General features: G+C 43.6%; 1 protein-coding gene across 2 annotated transcripts in view; it reads right to left on the reverse strand.

Moving 5' to 3' along the window:
• SPTB (spectrin beta, erythrocytic) overlaps window positions 1-18,144 on the reverse strand; it is a 524,484-nt gene that overhangs the window by 250,950 nt on the left and 255,390 nt on the right. For both annotated transcript variants that reach the window (XM_069638664.1, XM_069638665.1), the window contains one exon: window positions 4,069-4,186. In XM_069638664.1, the coding sequence (XP_069494765.1) occupies window positions 4,069-4,186 (118 nt within the window). The remainder of the gene's footprint in view (window positions 1-4,068; window positions 4,187-18,144) is intronic.

An 18,144-nucleotide genomic window follows, 5' to 3' on the forward strand; every position in this document is an offset into this window, starting at 1 on the left:
TTGAGAGATGTTAGCAGTGGAGAACAGGAGGCGGCAACATGAGGAGGCGGTAACATGAGGAGAAGAGAGTGTGCCGAGAAGGAGGAAGTAATATCAGGAGCGAAGGGTGAACAGAACGAGGTGGTAACGGTAGAAGAAATTAAGGATGAGGTGGTAGCATCAGGAGTGGAGATTGCACAGAAGGTGGCAGTGGTAGCAAAAAGTATCAAGGATGAGGTTATATCATTAGCAGGTAAAAGTGGACAAGGTGAGATCAAGGAGGTGATGGTAACAACTGAATATGTGAGGCGGCAGGGAAAGGTGGCGGGAACAAAGAGTTCCAGTGGGAAGGCAACCCCAGAGAATGAGACACGAGAAGTCGAGTTGGTGAAGGAGAATGAAAAGGTGGCGGTAACAAAGAGTTCCAGTGGGAAGGCAACCACAGAGAATGAGACACGAGAAGTCGAGTTGGTGAAGGAGAATGAAAAGGTGGCGGGAACGAAGAGTTCCAGTGGGAAGGCAACCACAGAGAATGAGACACGAGAAGTCGAGTTGGTGAAGGAGAATGAAAAGGTGGCGGGAACGAAGAGTTCCAGTGGGAAGGCAACCACAGAGAATGAGACACGAGAAGTCGAGTTGGTGAAGGAGAATGAAAAGGTGGCGGGAACGAAGAGTTCCAATAGGAAGGCAAACCCAGAGAATGAGACACGAGAAGTCAAGTTGGTGAAGGAGAATGAAAAGGTGGCGGGAACAAAGAGTTCCAGTGGGAAGGCAACCACAGGGAATGAGACATGAGAAGTCGAGTTGGTGAAGGAGAATAAAAAGGTGGCAGGAACGAAGAGTTCCAGTGGGAAGGCAACCACATAGAATGAGACACGAGAAGTCGAGTTGGTGAAGGAGAATGAAAAGGTGGCGGGAACAAAGAGTTCCAATGGGAAGGCAACCACAGAGAATGAGACACGAGAAGTCGAGTTGGTGAAGGAGAATGAAAAGGTGGCGGGAACGAAGAGTTCCAGTGGGAAGGCAACCACAGAGAATGAGACACAAGAAGTCCAGTTGGTGAAGCAGAATGAAAAGGTGGTGGGAACGAAGAGTTTCTTTTTTTTATTTTTTATAAAATGGTATGTTTGAATTAACAAACTTTTCATTTATGTGAGTTGGTTTTAGAGATTACTGGTCGATTAACATTGTGACCCTTTTTGGTTTCCTGTTTCTTATATTGGTGTCATAATAGCTATCCAGAATTGAATGATTGTGATAATTAATGGTTTGTCATGGCCCCTCAGTATTTGAGACCATCTGTCACTGATATCCATCTGTTTAGCTGCAATTCCAAAACAGTCTCTGAGGAGCCCTCTTTTCTCGGTCAAGGCTGTGAAGAATTTCAGTGGGAGGGTAACAACAGAGAAGGAGACACGAGACGCTGAGTTGGTGAAGCAAAAGGTGGCCGAAGGTGACAACAGAGAAGGAGACACGAGAAGTTGAGTTGGTGAGATCAGAGGTAGAACAGGTTGAGGAGGAGGGGCAGACAGCATTGCAATCCAGAGGAGGTGGTGGAACCCAGGTGCCTGGAGGCGTTGCAGACTTCAAGGCCCAGGAGTGGCAGAGGCTACAAGAGTGGTACAGAGGGGTAGTACAGCAGACATTTCCTTCTGGGAGAAGGCAATCTGGATTAATATTATTTCTTGTGAGGAGATCCTTGTTTTGTATTTAAGTTGGCCATACTTGCACATAATTGAAAAAGAAAACTAGAAAACCAACATTACTGGTATCGGTAACCTTCACGATCCCTGGTGTCTTATGTGACACCACACACTAGTGTCAAAGTGGCAAAGTGTTCTCTATCACAGGAAAAATTGGCGCCTTACAGCTTGGGACAAAGACTGTAAACCATACATAGGCAACACACCGGAAATTGCACACACACACATAACTCTAACCTCAAAAACATGTTATGACTGTGTGAAGCCAAGGGAGGCAAGATTAAGGGCCCAATATGGTACCTTCAAGCAGCATGGGGCTGCCTGAGGGATCAAATGATTTTTTTTAACTGTACAAAATTTAACTTTTGCAAATAGGGCCTTAACAAAACCAAGGAGTTCAAGTTGAACAATCCACAGTCCTACATCATAAAACAATTCATAAACTGACAAACAACATTTACAATATGTATGAATATATTCGTTTTGCCATGTTAAAACATATATATTAGCAGCACGAAAAGGAAACTGAAGCTGAGAAATGAGACGCATGTGGCAGCCATTTGCAACAGGGACTAGAGACACCTGCTCAGCCAAGGGCAGCCATTTCTCTAAAAACATTCATGAGACCCCATGAATTCCTGCAATGTAAAAATGTTCAACAACCTATCACAAGAGGGGGCACACGGAATACAGATGGTCCTTAAAATAGATAGGTAGAGAACTTGAAAACGTCCTGATATAATGTAGCACTATTGCCACAGCTGACCATGTAGACGTAACTTCTGATTATTTCTGCTTATCTCCCCTCTGGTGCTCTCTCCTTTTCCCCACTTTTTCCTGTCCACTTCTCATTTTTATTCTATGTGTTATTTTAACATGGGATAGCGTTTTGTGTCTTGTTACATGCTAGGAAACATATTTAACTCTCCTCTTTTCACGGTTAAAAGATTGATTTAGACACTTCTCTGTGACCAGGCTCATAATTCAAAATGTCTGTGTTTGTCGATTTTCCAGTAATGATGCTCACTTCTTTATTATTTAACTTTTTTAAATCATTTCGGCAGCTTTACCCTCTCTTTTTCTCCCCCTCTCTTACCAGACATGCTTTTTTAATGTTTTGCTTCTGCATGTGTCATTTACCATATTCTCCATACCACTTAGTCTGTCTTCTATGTTTACTAACTCACCTTACTGTGGTTCTCTCCCACCAGGTCTTTTTTCTATTTTTACTCCTCAGGCAAAGGACAGCAGGACGAGTAATCTCCATGTTCTATTTAATTTTGTCAGTTGACATGTGCACTAACCTCTTGCTAAAGCATTGTTGCGTGAAACACGTTCGTGCCAAATACATCTCTCCTCTGCATAACATCAGCATGTGGATCATTTATTTCCTTAGATGGCGGACAAAAACAACATTCAATGGCAGAATGTGGTTATCATTTAGTGGACCTCAATGACCCCTAACAACGGTCTGAGCACTAATCCTCAGCCCTCAAGGCAATACTGCAACAAGGAGTACCAATTTCCCTCTATTCAAGTGATTCTATCACTCCTATGCTTCAGTCATAAAGAGGCCTTGTTAGAGCATTTGTTCTGTCGGATTTAAACAACTGCAGCAATATATACAATAAGGACTCCCAAGGAAATCAACAAATAAGCACTATAACTGGTTTGAATCATACTAGCAAACTGGTACTAGGACTAAAAAGCCAAGGCCGCATCACAAAGTATTAAATACCCTTGATTGGATTTCCACTGGAAATCCCCAGATTATACTAATCAACAGCACTATAGTGCATGATAAAACTTCCTCAAGATTGCACTACTCTCAAAAAGTATAAAGCGAAATTACAGCCATCAAAAATCAATGTTAAGTCAGCAAGACATTGTGCCACATGCACAAGGTACAACCGAAAACTGGATTTCAAAGACTGTGAAGGCTGCTTTATTTCAGCAAATTTTCCTGGAATAACAGGAGCCCACCAAGACCATCATTGATAGGAGTGCAGATTTTCTAAAGTAAATCGTACCTTGAATCTCCCAGATCGATAACACTCAAAATGTAAATATGCTGGCACCTGAATAATTTTTCGGCAAACGCTGTGATTCTCACCTTAGGTCAGAGGTCCGCAACCTTTGGCTATGCAGATGTTTTCACTGCAATTTGCATCAGATCTAGCAGATCTAGTCAATAGTGAGGGATAATGGGAGTTGTAGTCCCACACATCGGCAGAGCCAGAAGTTGCAGACCCATCCCCAGGTCATTGTATTTCATGTCCCCTCATATACTCTACAATTTTCCCTTACCCTCTCCCATTGTCACTCACACCTCTTTGTGTTCTCTCGGCATGAATGAATAAATAAATAAATAATTAAAAAGACATACCTTGTTGACATCAGACACAAGCTTTCCATCAGTTGGTGTGTACACTTTCTGATTGTTGGATCTCATTCTGGACTGGATTGTGAAGAGCAACACCTCGAGGTTGCCCTTTTCTTGAAACCTGTACAAGGACACGATGAACAAATTATCAGTTTAGATATAAGACTCAGGGCACGCTTAGCTTAAATGACTTCTCTGTGCACTTCCATTCAATGGAAATTAAACACATTGGGCAATTCAACAAAGAATCATTTTAAATATATACATATAGCTCAAAATGTTTATCTAGCTAAAACAGTTAACGATTTCCCTTGGTGGTACTCTTCTGGTGTTGTAAGAAATGTGAGGGTATCCAAAAAGAGCCCGTAGTTGCCCACAGGTAACCCAGGTGTACTCTTGTCGCACGCACTCCTTCAATATAGTTCTACAGAAACTTTCAGTCAGTTCATGTACAGAAATTAAAAATAATTATTTTAATTACAAACTCATAAGGGTTAGTGATTACCAAGCAGCCCACACACTGGGCTTCAGTATTTTTAGCTGCAAAAACCAACAAATCCTTTTTTGCTGATTAAGAAAACACAAGTGTCCAAATATTTATGCATTTACAATAAAAGTAATGGAACAAACTCTTAAAGTACAAACAACTCAAATGATTAGGTCAATCAGCCGACGCGTTTTGAATAAATCAATATCCATCTTCGGGGCTTTGAGCTGTCCTTCACTGGTAATAATCTTAACTCAATTTTCACCTGTTCACCTACAACACGTAATTTATCTGTATTAACCTACGTGTACCTTCCCATCACGCTGTGCTGCAATATTCGAAAAATAATAATAATGGGGGCTGTTAGTCGTCCATCTGTGGACCCAACTGATGTCTTGCTATATGCTGTATTTTAGCGGTCTGCATAACCTGATTCGGAATCCTGACTCCGGGTAGCACTCTGTGGAACACATTATCCAGATATTTTAGCTGTAACTCACGTCTATCTGTGCCAACAGCCATAACGGCATAGGATGTAACTTGTTACTTATAAACTTTACTAGATATTACTGAATGGGAGGAGACGTGGAATTGTAGCAGCAAAGCCGGAGTTCACCCCATTCCTATAGCAACCTATGGCGGCACTGTCAATCTCTATTCGTTTCTACGCTCCTCGTGGGTATCAGATCTTTAATACACATGATCGGTCCAAACGGGAATAGCACTCCTACCCAGTTAGATCCGACTTACTTGATGCTTGGCTATGACACAGATTGTGAGGCAGAGGACCGGCAACACCGGTCGGATGCCCCACGACCGTGTATGTAACTTCTGTTATGTGGCTAATCATATAACTGAATTGGATAACCCAAAATCTAATTCCATCAACTAGTGGTTCCCAAGGGGCCATAATGCCCCAGGGTTATTTGAAGTCAATAATGTGATTTCCCTGTAGTTACACTTGCGTGTCTATCTCTCAGGCTAAAAAAGAGAGAAGGGAATGAGGAGCTACCCGGCTACATGCTCAGGCTTGACCCGTTCACATTCTATAAGGAACATGGGGTGAGTCGAGGGCTCAACTACCTCAATTCCAATGGTCAATAACATATGGCAACATTATTTCCAAGCTGACACACCATATCCTGAGCCCAGAACATACTATAGAACAGTCCTAACACCATACATATTCAGTATATGCCTGCACCGATTACACTGGGCTGCAGGCATTCATGTAATCCTCTCAGACTTAACCTGCTCACATTCTAAACAAAACTTATTAGGTCCCATGTACAATTAATCCCCCTGGGAGTAAGGGAGTGAGTCCAATACCTCTATCCAGGCTATCTCTCACTGTAATAATTTCCGATGGAGGTCACCACCACTATTCCCCACTGAGACTTGTTCCAATATAACACTAACTGCGCTACATTGGCCCTCATTAGGACTCCGGCGCTAAACCATGGTGCTATTAGCACCATGGTCCATGCCGGAGTCCGCCATGGAGAAAGGGGGAATTACCACCCCATTCCAAGGTTGGCGGGGCGGTAATTCCCCCTTTCTCCATGGCCCTTCCCCATTCCCATTTTTGCCCAATAGGGCTCAATGGGAATGGGGAAGGCGGCAATTACGGTACCGCAATTTGCGGTACTGTAATTGCCATCAAGGTCCCTTTGCGGGTCCCTACTTTAACGGCTGGTGCAGACCAGCCCTTAAGGTCGGGAGCCGCAAAAGGGACCTCGTAGTAAGGCGTTAAGGAGTTAACGGCGCCGTAGCCTTTTACAGCACCGTTAACCCCTTAACGCCTGGGTCGTAATGAGGCCCATTGTGTCTTGCCTCCACAAAATGTGTTGCTAGAGGGGATCTTCCATTTTTTTGTCCTCATTTTCGACTTGTGCTCGGTCCATTGAACTTTGGCCTTGCGCATTGTCATGCCCACATAGTATAGGCCACATGGGCATGTCAATGCGTACACCAAATTCACAGAGTCACATGTACAGGAGTGTCTCAGTTTGTTTGATTTTTTTACCTGAATGTGGATGTGTTCTTTTGTTCCCATTATTAACATTGCCACAATGTTGGCAGTTGCAGCATGGTTGTGTCCCTGTATAACATTCCTTGGATTTTGTTGGGAATGCGTTGTGACATATACCAAGTGCGGTCTGGTCTCGGTGGTTTTGGAGATAACCACCCTTGCTACTAGCTCAACTTTCTCAGATATCCCTTTAATCAACTCAAGGTTATACTTCCCCTCCAGGAATTTACCATCCAGTTCTTTTGCCTGTCTTTTGTACTCCTCCAAGTTTGATATGTTCCATCTATACCTCAAGAATTTACTCAGCCATATACTGTCAATCGTACGCTTCGGATGAAATTTGGTTGCTAACAGAAGGCTATTTCTATTGGTTGGTTTGGTGAAGACCCTTGTATTCTGTACATTGTTCTCATAATATATCCCAATATCCAAAAAGTGTATAATGGTGTCACTGTACTCCGTAGTGAACCTTATTTGTGGATGCATTTGAATAATCATTTCAAAGAATGTATGAAATTCGCTGATAGTCCCAGTCCAAATACCGAAGACATCATCAATGTATTGTACAAAGATTGAAAGATTGAAAGGTGTTGCATCCACCTCTCAGAATTAAGAACATGTTCAGATTCCAGATAAAGCATGAAAGCGTTCACATAACCAGGAGCCATTGAGGCTCCCATGCTAGTCCCTGAAACTTGAAGATAGTATCTCTTATCGAACATGAAGATAGTATCTCTTATCGAACTTGAAGAAGTTGTTCATCAGCATCAACTTTAAGACAGTGAGAACAAAGATCTGATCTGCCATACATGTGTCTGAATTTAACAATAACCACTCCATAGCTTCCAAGCCTCCTTCATGCGCGATGTTGGTGTATAGGGATGTGACATCCATGGCGGAAAATATGTCTTGTCCCTGTACCCATCCTGTGTTCTGGAGTATTGACAGGAAATCCGTTTTGTCCTTTATGTATGTGGGGCTGTCTTGTATTAATGATTGTATGACTGACCGTATCCCGATATTTTGCAAGTGGTTCAAGTAGGCTGCTCATTGATGCAATAATCGGGCGTCCATGGGGGTTCACCAGACTCTTGTGGATCTTTGGTAAAATGTAAAAGACCGGCATAGCTGACTGTGGGATTTCCAAAAACTTCCTTGTACGTTCAGAAATAACTTTCCTATTTTCTGCTTCATCTAGGACTTCTTGAATTAATGTCCCCATTTTCTCTGTAGGGTCAAACGTGATCTCATGATATCTTTCCCTGTCATTCAATTGACTTTCCACTTCCTTGAGATAATTGGGCTCATTCATAAGGACCAGAGCCCTGCTTTTGTCAGCTGGTTTGAAAATCAGACTCGGGTTATATAATAAACCTTTCTCTCTCTATTGGTGAAATTCCCATGTCTCTTGGGTTGACATGGGATTTTCTTGAATCCCTCAAGTACCTGTTTCTCAAAGGCCGTCAAAATGGGATTTTGAACCAGTGGGTAAGAAGTGCTTTTTGGTGCCATTTCCAGAAAATCTGATCCTTCTTCACTATCACTTGGTTCCTCTATTGAGTCAAAGAACACCTTTAATTTCAGTTTCCTCATAAGTTTGAAAAAATCAGTCTTTTCATGCAGGAGGGTATTGCTATGTTGGGGCACAAATGGCAAGCCTTTTTGTAACGCACTCAGTTAAAATTTAGACAACAGATATGATTAAATATTCACTACTAAGTCTTTTTGTTTGTCGTCGCCTTTCTTTTCAGATTTTTTCTTTTGCCCTCTTTGGGTCGTTCCTTTCCTAAAAAAGGGCCTGGCTAGTAACATTCGTGCTTGATGACGTTGTTGTAGCATCTACCTCAGACTCAGGAGTTATCTCTAATTCAGTACCGGAGGTGTCAGAAGACTTTCTTTCTATATTGGGGACATCTGGTTTTGAAGTATGTGGTTGATTATATTTTGGAGCTCTTTGTCCGTAGTAAGGTTCACCACAGAGTACAGTGACACCAAGATCCACTTTTTGGGTATTGAGATATATTATGAGAACAATGTACTGATTCCAAGGGTCTTCACCAAACCGACTGATTGAAATAGCCTTCTGTTAGCAACTAGCTTTCACCTGAAGTGGATGATTGACAGTGTATCGCTGAGTCATTTCTTGAGCTATTGACGGAACATATTGAACTTGGCGGAGCACAAAAGACAGGCACAAGAACTGGAGGGGAAGTATTACCCTGAGTTGATTAAAGGGATATCTGAGAAAGTTGTAGTAAGGTTCACCACAGAGTACAGTGACACCAAGATCCACTTTTTGGGTATTGAGGTATATTATGAGAACAATTTACTGAATACAAGGGTCTTCACCAAACTGACCGATAGAAATAGCCTTCTGTTAGCAACTAGCTTTCACCTGAAGTGGATGATTGACAGTGTATCGCTGAGTCATTTCTTGAGGTATTGACGGAACATATCAAACTTGGAGGAGCACAAAAGACAGGCACAAGGACTGGAGGGGAAGTATTACCCTGAGTTGATTAAAGGAATATCTGAGAAAGTTGTGCTAATAGCGAGGGAGTCCTTACTGACTCCAAAACCACTGAAGACCAGCCCGCACTTCGTATATGTCACAATGCATTCTATACAGAGTACCAGAATTAACAAAGTTATTAAACAACATTGGGGACTGATGAAAATAGATCCAATCTTACAAATACTATTTCCGGAACCCTCATTGTTTGCCTACAGAAATAGTCAGGCTCTCTGCAACACATTATTGAGAGCAGACACTGTGAGACCAACATAATCCAAGGAATGTTATACAGGCACACACCAATGCTGCAACTGGCAACATTGTGGCAGTGTTATTAAGGAGAACAAAATAACACATCCGCATTCAGGTAAAAAAAATTGAAGTGAGACACTCTTGTACATGTGACTCTATGAATGTGGTGTACGCATTGACATGCCCATGTGGCTTATACTATGTGGCCATGACAATGCACAAGGCTAAAGTTCGATGGAACAAAGCACAAGTTGAGCTTAAGGACAAAAAAATCTAAGATCTCCAGTAGCAACACATTTTGTGGAGGCAAGACACAATGTAGCGCAGTTGAAATGTGTCATATTGGAACATGTCTCGGTGGGCAATAGGGGTGGTGAAAGTGAGAAATTATTAAAACGAGAGATAGCCTGGATAGAGGTATTGGACTCACTCGCTCACTCCCAAGGAGATGAATTGTGAATGGGATCTAATGTGTTTTATTTATACTGTGAGCAGGTTAAGAATGAGAGGATTACATGAATGCCTGTAGCCCAGTGTCATTGGTGCAGGCATATACTGAATATGTGCGGTGGTAGGACGGTGGTAGGACTGTTCCATGGTATGTTCTTCGCTCAGGAAATAGGAGGAGGTGTGTCAGCTTGGAAATAATGTTGCCATATGTTATTGACCATTGGAATTGAAGTAGCTGAGCCCTTGACTCACCCCATGTTCCTTATAGAATGTGAGCGGCCCAAGCCTGAGACTGTAGCCGGGTAGCTCCTCATTCCCTTCTCTCTTTTTTAGCCTGATAGATAGACACGCGAGTGTAACCACAGGGACATCACACTATTGACTTAAAATAACCTTGGGGGCATTATGGCCTTTTGGGAACCACTGGTTGAAGGAATTTGATTTTGGGTTATCCAATTCACTCATAGAATTAGCCACATAACTGAATATGTGGGATCCCACACGAGGGGTAACCCTCGACCGGTATTCACTATAACTCAGCAACTAGCCACAGAGACATATAGGGGATGGAGTCCCAACACACACCAAGATGGCCGCCATATTAGTGCCCTGCTATCGGTTGCATGTCTTGGTTGTTGCTATAGTTACGGAAGTTACTTACATGGCCCGACCGGTGCTGCCGGTCTTCTGCCTCATGGTCTGTGTCATAGCCAAGCACCAAGTAAGTGGGATCTAACTGGGTAGGAGCGATATTCCCGTTTGGACTGATCACGGGTATTAAATATCCGGTCCCCACGAGGACCATAGAAATGAATAGAGATTGACAGTGTCACCCTAGGTTGCTATAGGAGCGGGGTGAACTCCAGCTTTGCGACTGCAATTCTGTGTCTGCTCCCATTCAGCAGTACCTAGTAATGTTTATAAGTAACAAGTTACATCCTATGCCATTATGGCTGTTGGCACAGATGTATATGAGGTACAGCAAAAATATCTGGATAATGTGTTTCACACAGTGCTACACAGAGGGCCTCATCACGAGTTGGGCGGTAATGCCGGCGTTAATAGCCCTACCGCGAAACCCCCCGGCGCTATTAGCGCCGGATCACAGGTTTGGCGGAACGGTTATTGCCCATTCCCCATTGGGCCCATTCGGGAATTCCTCATTCCCCATTGGGCTCAATGGGGAAAATTCACGCTATTACCGTCGGCGGATTTCCCGCCTGCGGTAATTGCGCTGAAAATCGGCAAATTTGCCGCGGATTTCCCCCCAGCTCAGAGCTGGGGGGAAATCCGCCAAAGCCATGATCTTGTGGACCCTTAAATGCGGCGGTAATAGTGCTACCGCTGAATTCAAGGGTTACCGCCAAATTCGTGATGAGGCCCAGAGTCAGGATTCTGAGTCAAGTCATGCAGACCACTGAGATATAGCATCTACCAAGAAGTCAGGTGAGTCCACAGATGGACGACAAACAGGCCACATTATTATTATTTTTCGAATACTGCAGCACAGGGCAATGGTGTTTCATCTCAATACATGAACATTTGTATACACAGCGTCCCTGAATCTTTTTAAGCATGGTGAGTGCCTAGGCTTTACTTGATATCGACCACGTTACAGGAGATTTGCGAGTATATTAGGAATATGGTTGTGATCATGTCAGTAATAGAGTGTATTTTGTTGCAGGCCAGGCCACACCATGGCAATCTGTACAACAATAGGGGTTAGTTACACGTTGATTACTAAGGGAATGGGTCATTGAATAATGGGGAAGGCACACGTAGCTTAATCCCGATACATTACTTGTTGTAGGTGAACAGGTGAAAATTGAGTTAAGATTATTACCAGTGAGGGACAGCTCAAAGCCCTAAAGATGGATATTGATTTATTCGAAGCGTGTCGGCTGATTAATATATTCATTTGAGTTGTTAGTACTTTAAGCGTTTGTTTCATTGCTTTTATTGTAAATGCATTAATATATGGACACTTGTGTTTTCTTGATCAGCAAAAAAAGATTTGTTGAATTTTGCACCTAAAAATACCAAAGCCCAGTGTGTGGGCGGCTTGGTAATCACTAACCCTTATGTGTTTGTAATGAAAATCATTTTTGGTTCCTCTTCTCAGGTGGACAGGGAAAGGCCATTGCTTTTGGATCCTGACACTGGGGGTAGACACGCGAGGGAGGATGACCTGGGTGGAGGATCCTTAGGGATTGGGGAGAGGATATCTACGGGCGAGATATCTTATCTCCCTTTCCCTTATGAGAATCAACCTCACCCTCCCTCAGCCTTTATGTGCTGTTGTAAACCACCTCCCCTCAATTCCCCTCATTCAACCCACTATGGTACTGGTATGAGGAAGAGGCAACTAGGAGTAGTGAAGACTAGTAAGTCATTTCACCACTCTGGTACTGAGACGAGGAAGAGGCCTGAGTGTTGTAAAGGTCAAGCATGTCTCAAGTGCTGCACTAATTGCAACAAGGCAATTACAATTTGGAACTCACACCTGCAACCTGTCAAGTGGTTGCAGGTGTATAAAAAGCGAAGAGACCAGAAGCAGAGAGACCAGAAGGGAATCCTGTATACAAGGAGGCAGCCGAGTTGGGTCCCGCAGGAGAGCAGGGACGTCGTCAGACAACCACAAGAAGCGGTGAAGCCAAGAGTCAGGCAGGCCGCGAGAAGGCCATAGGTGTGGGAGCCTCATTGGTCGGAGGTCCGCAGCAGGAGTGCAGACACAGAAAAAAGAAGCAATGTGACCAACTGCATTGTAACAAAGGCATGGTGTCACGGCTCGCTCCCTTCGCTCCCGTTCCCGCCACTTGGGGGCATGTTTTGGGGCTTCTTCCCTACTGGACATTTCCTCCGAACCTTATGCTACAGTGTCCTGATGAATTGGGAGCGCTAAAACCTTATTTCCCTAATTACTTCCCTTCCGGATCCATTCCAGGTTTTTGGCAGCCAGCATGCTACTGCTACTATAATCAAATGACTATGCTTCCCAGAATGCCTGGCTCACTGCCTCACCTCCTCCCTTGCAGGACAAGGCTGGGTGGAGGATAGGCAACACCTGTGGCTGCAGGTGCAGCAGGCGACACGCCTGAGGGGTGTGCTCGTTAAGCAGCTTTAAAAGCCTCAGTCTGCTTCAGTCCAGCGCTGGTCATTGTTGCAGCGTTCCTTTCGTGACTGGTCCCTTGTTCCTGGTTCCTAGTTTTTGTGCCCAGTTCTAGTTAGTGTTTCTTGTTCCTTGTCCTGGAATTCGTATTTGTATGCCTAATTGATTTCTGCCTTTTGGAAATCCCTTTCTCCCTTTCTCTGTCTGCAGGCAGCCTTTCTCTGAGCTTTCCTTTTGCTGTAGCCCAATTGCCTGTGTTCACTGTTTCCTAGAAATTGCCCTTTGCTACTGAAAGACTTGTTGCATTAATCTTTCCTTTACAGGAAAGGAATGTAGGGTAAGCACTTAGAACCTCCTTATGACTGAAAGGAAAGTCGGCAAACTCCTTACCCACTATGCTATTACAGATACTGACAGCGCTAAGCCCACGTAGAGGGCAAGCAGGGACAGAATCTGTAAGCTGACACTCTAGACGGTACTGGATAAGGAATTTGGAAACAGTACTCACAAGGACCGGAATGACCACATGAATGCCAGTACTCACGAAGACCGGAAAGACCACTTGGATGTCCGTATTCACGAGGACCGGAAAGACCACTCAGAAGTCAGTACTAACCCACAACCCTGTAAATCAAACAAGAACCCAGAAGGCAGTAAAGGCAAAGAGTGAGGATGACTAAATACCTAAACCCAAGTCAAGAGGCAAGAAGGAATAGTACAGTGTGGAAAACAAAAGATAATCACACAGGGGCTAGTTACAACAGCTTCCCATACCTAATAATAAAATAGGAAATAAATGTAAAAGTGTAAAGGAAAACATGGCATGGATCCCAATAGAAGGCAAGGATCAGGAGCAGTGAAAAACGATTTCAAAAGGGAAACTTTCCCACCCATCCAAGGTGAAAAGGCAGGAAACTAAACCTGTAAAGGAAAGATTAATGCAACAAGTCTTTCAGTAGCAAAGGGCAATTTCTAGGAAACAGTGAACACAGGCAATTGGGCTACAGCAAAAGGAAAGCTCAGAGAAAGGCTGCCTGCAGACAGAGAAAGGGAGAAAGGGATTTCCAAAAGGCAGAAATCAATTAGGCATACAAATACGAATTCCAGGACAAGGAACAAGAAACACTAACTAGAACTGGGCACAAAAACTAGGAACCAGGAACAAGGGACCAGTCACGAAAGGAACGCTGCAACAATGACCAGCGCTGGACTGAAGCAGACTGAGGCTTTTAAAGCTGCTTAACGAGCACACCCCTCAGGCGTGTCGCCTGCTGCACCTGCAGCCACAGGTGTTGCCTATCCTCCACCCAGCCTTGTCCTGCAAGGGAGGAGGTGAGGCAGTGAGCCAGGCATTCTGGGAAGCATAGTCATTTGATTATAGTAGCAGTAGCATGCTGGCTACCAAAAACCTGGAATGGATCCGGAAGGGAAGTAATTAGGGAAATAAGGTTTTAGCGCTCCCAATTCATCAGGACACTGTAGCATAAGGTTCGGAGGAAATGTCCAGTAGGGAAGAAGCCCCAAAACATGCCCCCAAGTGGCGGGAACGGGAGCGAAGGGAGCGAGCCGTGACACATGGTATCAAGAGTAAGACAGATACAAGTGAACACAGTTCAACAGTGTTTATTGAACTTTCACAAGGGTGTGATAAACGCCTATTTATACCTAAATCTACAGATGGGAGCAAGCTACGACCATCAAATATAATAATGCGGTCCTAGTTGAGTCTTGTCAAAATAAAAGGGCCAATACTAAAAATAAATATTGGCAATCCTTACCACTAATTTACAAATAATGTGGGGTAATGTTCATGAAAAAGAAAGAAGATTTCACAAAATGATATTGCAGGATGTTCAGGCCGCTGGACTCTGTTCCACATGTTGTCAGCATTGGGCAAGGCGGTTCACTCGAGCAAAGCACACACTCTGGCTTCTGCGGCACGAAGGTACATTTCCATTTTCACAATCAGGACCTTCTGTGTCCAGGTCTCTTTACTTCTTGCAAGTCTCTTGACTAAGAGGGTCTGATGTACAAAAACAACATGCAAAAGTTATTTTCCTTTTACCAGTATTCATTTTGGGTGTTCACCTTCGATCTCCCTAAGCCGGGCCCAGATCCCCTTATTACAATGTTCAGAGAATTCTTTCTCGGATGACTCATGGTTCACCCCAAATCTCCCTCAGATGGGCTCAGATTCCTTTATTTTTACTCAATTAGTCTCCCAGCCGGGCTCAGACCAATTGCAGTGTACATCAAACAATTGAAGACTTTGGAATGTGTACAAGGTTTAGCTTGACCCGCTGCATGACCACTTTGATTTCCAGATTCTCACTCAGCTTCAGTTGGATATGTTAATGTTAAAGGACATTTTTGCGCGCGCACTATCACCACCGGAGTGGTCCCCTGACGCTCTGGCGGCTCTGAAAGAGGAGGGGAGGTTGAGTTAGTGGGAGGAGGCAGGAAAAGTGCAAGAGAGCAGTGATATGCTGTTGGCGGCCTCAGCCTGGTTGGTCCGTTGGCTAGGCCTGGGGTGTTTGCGGCCGGTAGTCGTCGTGTAATGTTGTGCAATACTGTGTGTGTTTTTGTTTAGTTGTTGCAATGTAGTGAAGTTTGTGCGGTTTGTTGTGCTGTAGATTTTGGTTGTGTTTGGTTTGGAGTTTCAGAGGTGTATGCAGAAAGAGAAATTGTTAGTAGGGTTGGTTAGTTTGCATCTCTATCCTGAATTCATGCGCTCGGCTTGCGCAGTCTCCCCTGGTGAGGCTCTGTCCTGATCTGGGTCTGACTGGCATACAAGGTTCCTTACTCCTCTTGCCCCCACCTCTAACATGCTTTCTCGTAGCTCCCCTTATCCTCCCTTCATACTCCTGTGGCCAATGCACCTGCCAATGTCAACCTCTCAGGTAGAGTGGTGATTGCCAATATCTCGACAATTACACACCACTATGGTACCTGGCGGTAACTAAGGGACGGGCGAAAGTGTTGGTGGGATTGTCTGGGGGAGTTGGCTCAGTCTTCGTGTGTGCCGCCTGTGTTCCAGTCTATCCGGTGTCACCCGTCCAGGTGCCGTGGGCGCTACCCTCTCGGGTCGGGGATGTCCGTGTCCTTTCCGGATTAGTCATCCTTTTTCCGGTTTCGGTTTCCAGATTTAGTCTGTGGTGTTGAAGAGCCAGGTTTTTAGTGATTTCCTGAATTTTAGGTGATCTTCAGTGTTTCTTATTTCTATTGGGATGTTGTTCCAGGTTTTTGCGGCTAAGTGGTAGAAGGAGGTGCCTCCAAGTTTTTTCTTAAGGTCTGGTTTGAGTTCGAGGCGGATTTTGTTGCTTGATTGGAGGGGTCTTGTGGGTTTGTAGACTGTTATTTTCTTTTTTAGGAATTCTGCTCCTTGTCCACTGATTGCCCTGTGCGTTATGTACATTGTTTTGAAGGTGATGCAATGTTTTACTGGGAGCCAGTGTAGTGTTTTTAGGGCTGGAGTGATGTGGTCTCTTCTGGATAGTTTGAGGAGTAGAAGGAATGGAATGTTTAAAGGTAACACATAAATGGGTTTTAAAGGGTTGGGTTGAAAGGAAAAATATTGACGATAGAGACACTTATTTTTCAAAGGAAACTCATTCAGTTTTATATTACAGGCGGGGAGAAAGAGAACCCTATATATGCCCAGAGTATTGGCGGCACTCGAACCTATGAGCAGAGAGAAGGGTCAAGGGACCTAACCAGATGCCCATACACAAATGTGTCTGCTGTGCAGTTTTGACAGCGGACAAACTCCTGTGAAAACTCCCATATCGTTGAATGGACTATGTGGCCTATGCAGTGAAAGTCCCAGGAACTTGCTGCAAAGTATGCCTAAAAAGAGGACAAATACGACCGGACAGACGATCTACGGAGTCCAAACCAAGATGATTCGGGTGGAAGAAATACACAATGAATAAAGAAGAGAGGGAAAATCAATGTGTAAAAATACAAATGGGGAACCAGGAAATGTTATGGGATGAGAGCGATGGAACAAATATGGAGTATAAGCCACACGTGAATAAAGTGTGACAAACGGGCTGGTGGGTTACCTCAAAGTGTGACCTTCTTTCAAATTCTCATAGTGGCTGTAAAATTATCTGAGGCATATAGTTAGTTTAAAGTTAAGTGGGTAATAGTGGTGGGATTTAGATAAAAGTAAACAAAGGTATTCTTTAGGGACACATACATGTTTAGACTAGGAGAATATAATGTGTTAGTACTGACATTGTAGAAATGTTGTAGGATACCTCCCATATTAAAATAAATTATATCACAGAAAAGGGTGATTAGGTGATTATATTTTTATAATATAAAAAAGATAAAAAAACAAAACATAACATTTGTACGTTCAATTACAAATTACAAATGCATATGTCATCCATCATAAAAGTAAGAAAAATGACACCTAACAACAAAATACAGTGATTCCAATGCATTTGTGTTTGATGTCTGAACACCACGATTACAAGCTATTTCATTAAACTGTATAAAGTATAAGACAGAGCACATAATTTCCAACCTGCAGCAGATCATGCCATTTTTCACAATTTCAAAATTTCTAACAAAACATACTGATAGTTGTTTGGATCAATGCCACTGGGAGCCCATGATTTCGATTTAGTGGATCTTGCACATGCATAGGGAAAATGCTAATTATATCTACTTCAGTTCTAGTTCATTGGTGTTCTCCGAGGCCAGAGCCATCAAGAAGTTTGCAGTTGCAATAATAATGCTGATGGAAGGTGAGGCACGCCTCAAGAGGAGGAAGCCTGAATGGTGTTGTCTTTTCCAAGACACAAGTAAATTGGGTGTTGCATGAATCGAGAGTCTATGGGTCACTTTGTAGGAAAGATGGGCATTTCAGGAAATCACTCGATCTCCCAATATTTTTTCTTTGTATGATACAAAGCAAAGCAAGGCTGTAGGCAGAGGGCTGGCTTTGAAGGGCATTGGGGACAGAACACCTGAGTATCCCTCCTCCTTCCTTGTTTTGTACACACCTTACATCTTCTGTATGGTTGTGTCTTCCTGGGGGTGGCAGGCACATAATCAGCAAAGTGTCGTTCTTGCAATCTGGCTACATCCTCTACTTCTGCAAAGTTGGGAGTTGGTACATGCACAACGGTCAGCGAAGTTGAAACTGCTAATTCAAAATTCAAAAAATTCAGTTTGTTTTCTAGAGCGGCTGCACGATATACAACATATGCATTGTATGTAGC

This window comes from Ambystoma mexicanum, chromosome 14 (assembly GCF_040938575.1).
Source record: "Ambystoma mexicanum isolate Mex_15411 chromosome 14, UKY_AmexF1_1, whole genome shotgun sequence".
NCBI classification, from domain to species: Eukaryota; Metazoa; Chordata; class Amphibia; order Caudata; family Ambystomatidae; genus Ambystoma; species Ambystoma mexicanum.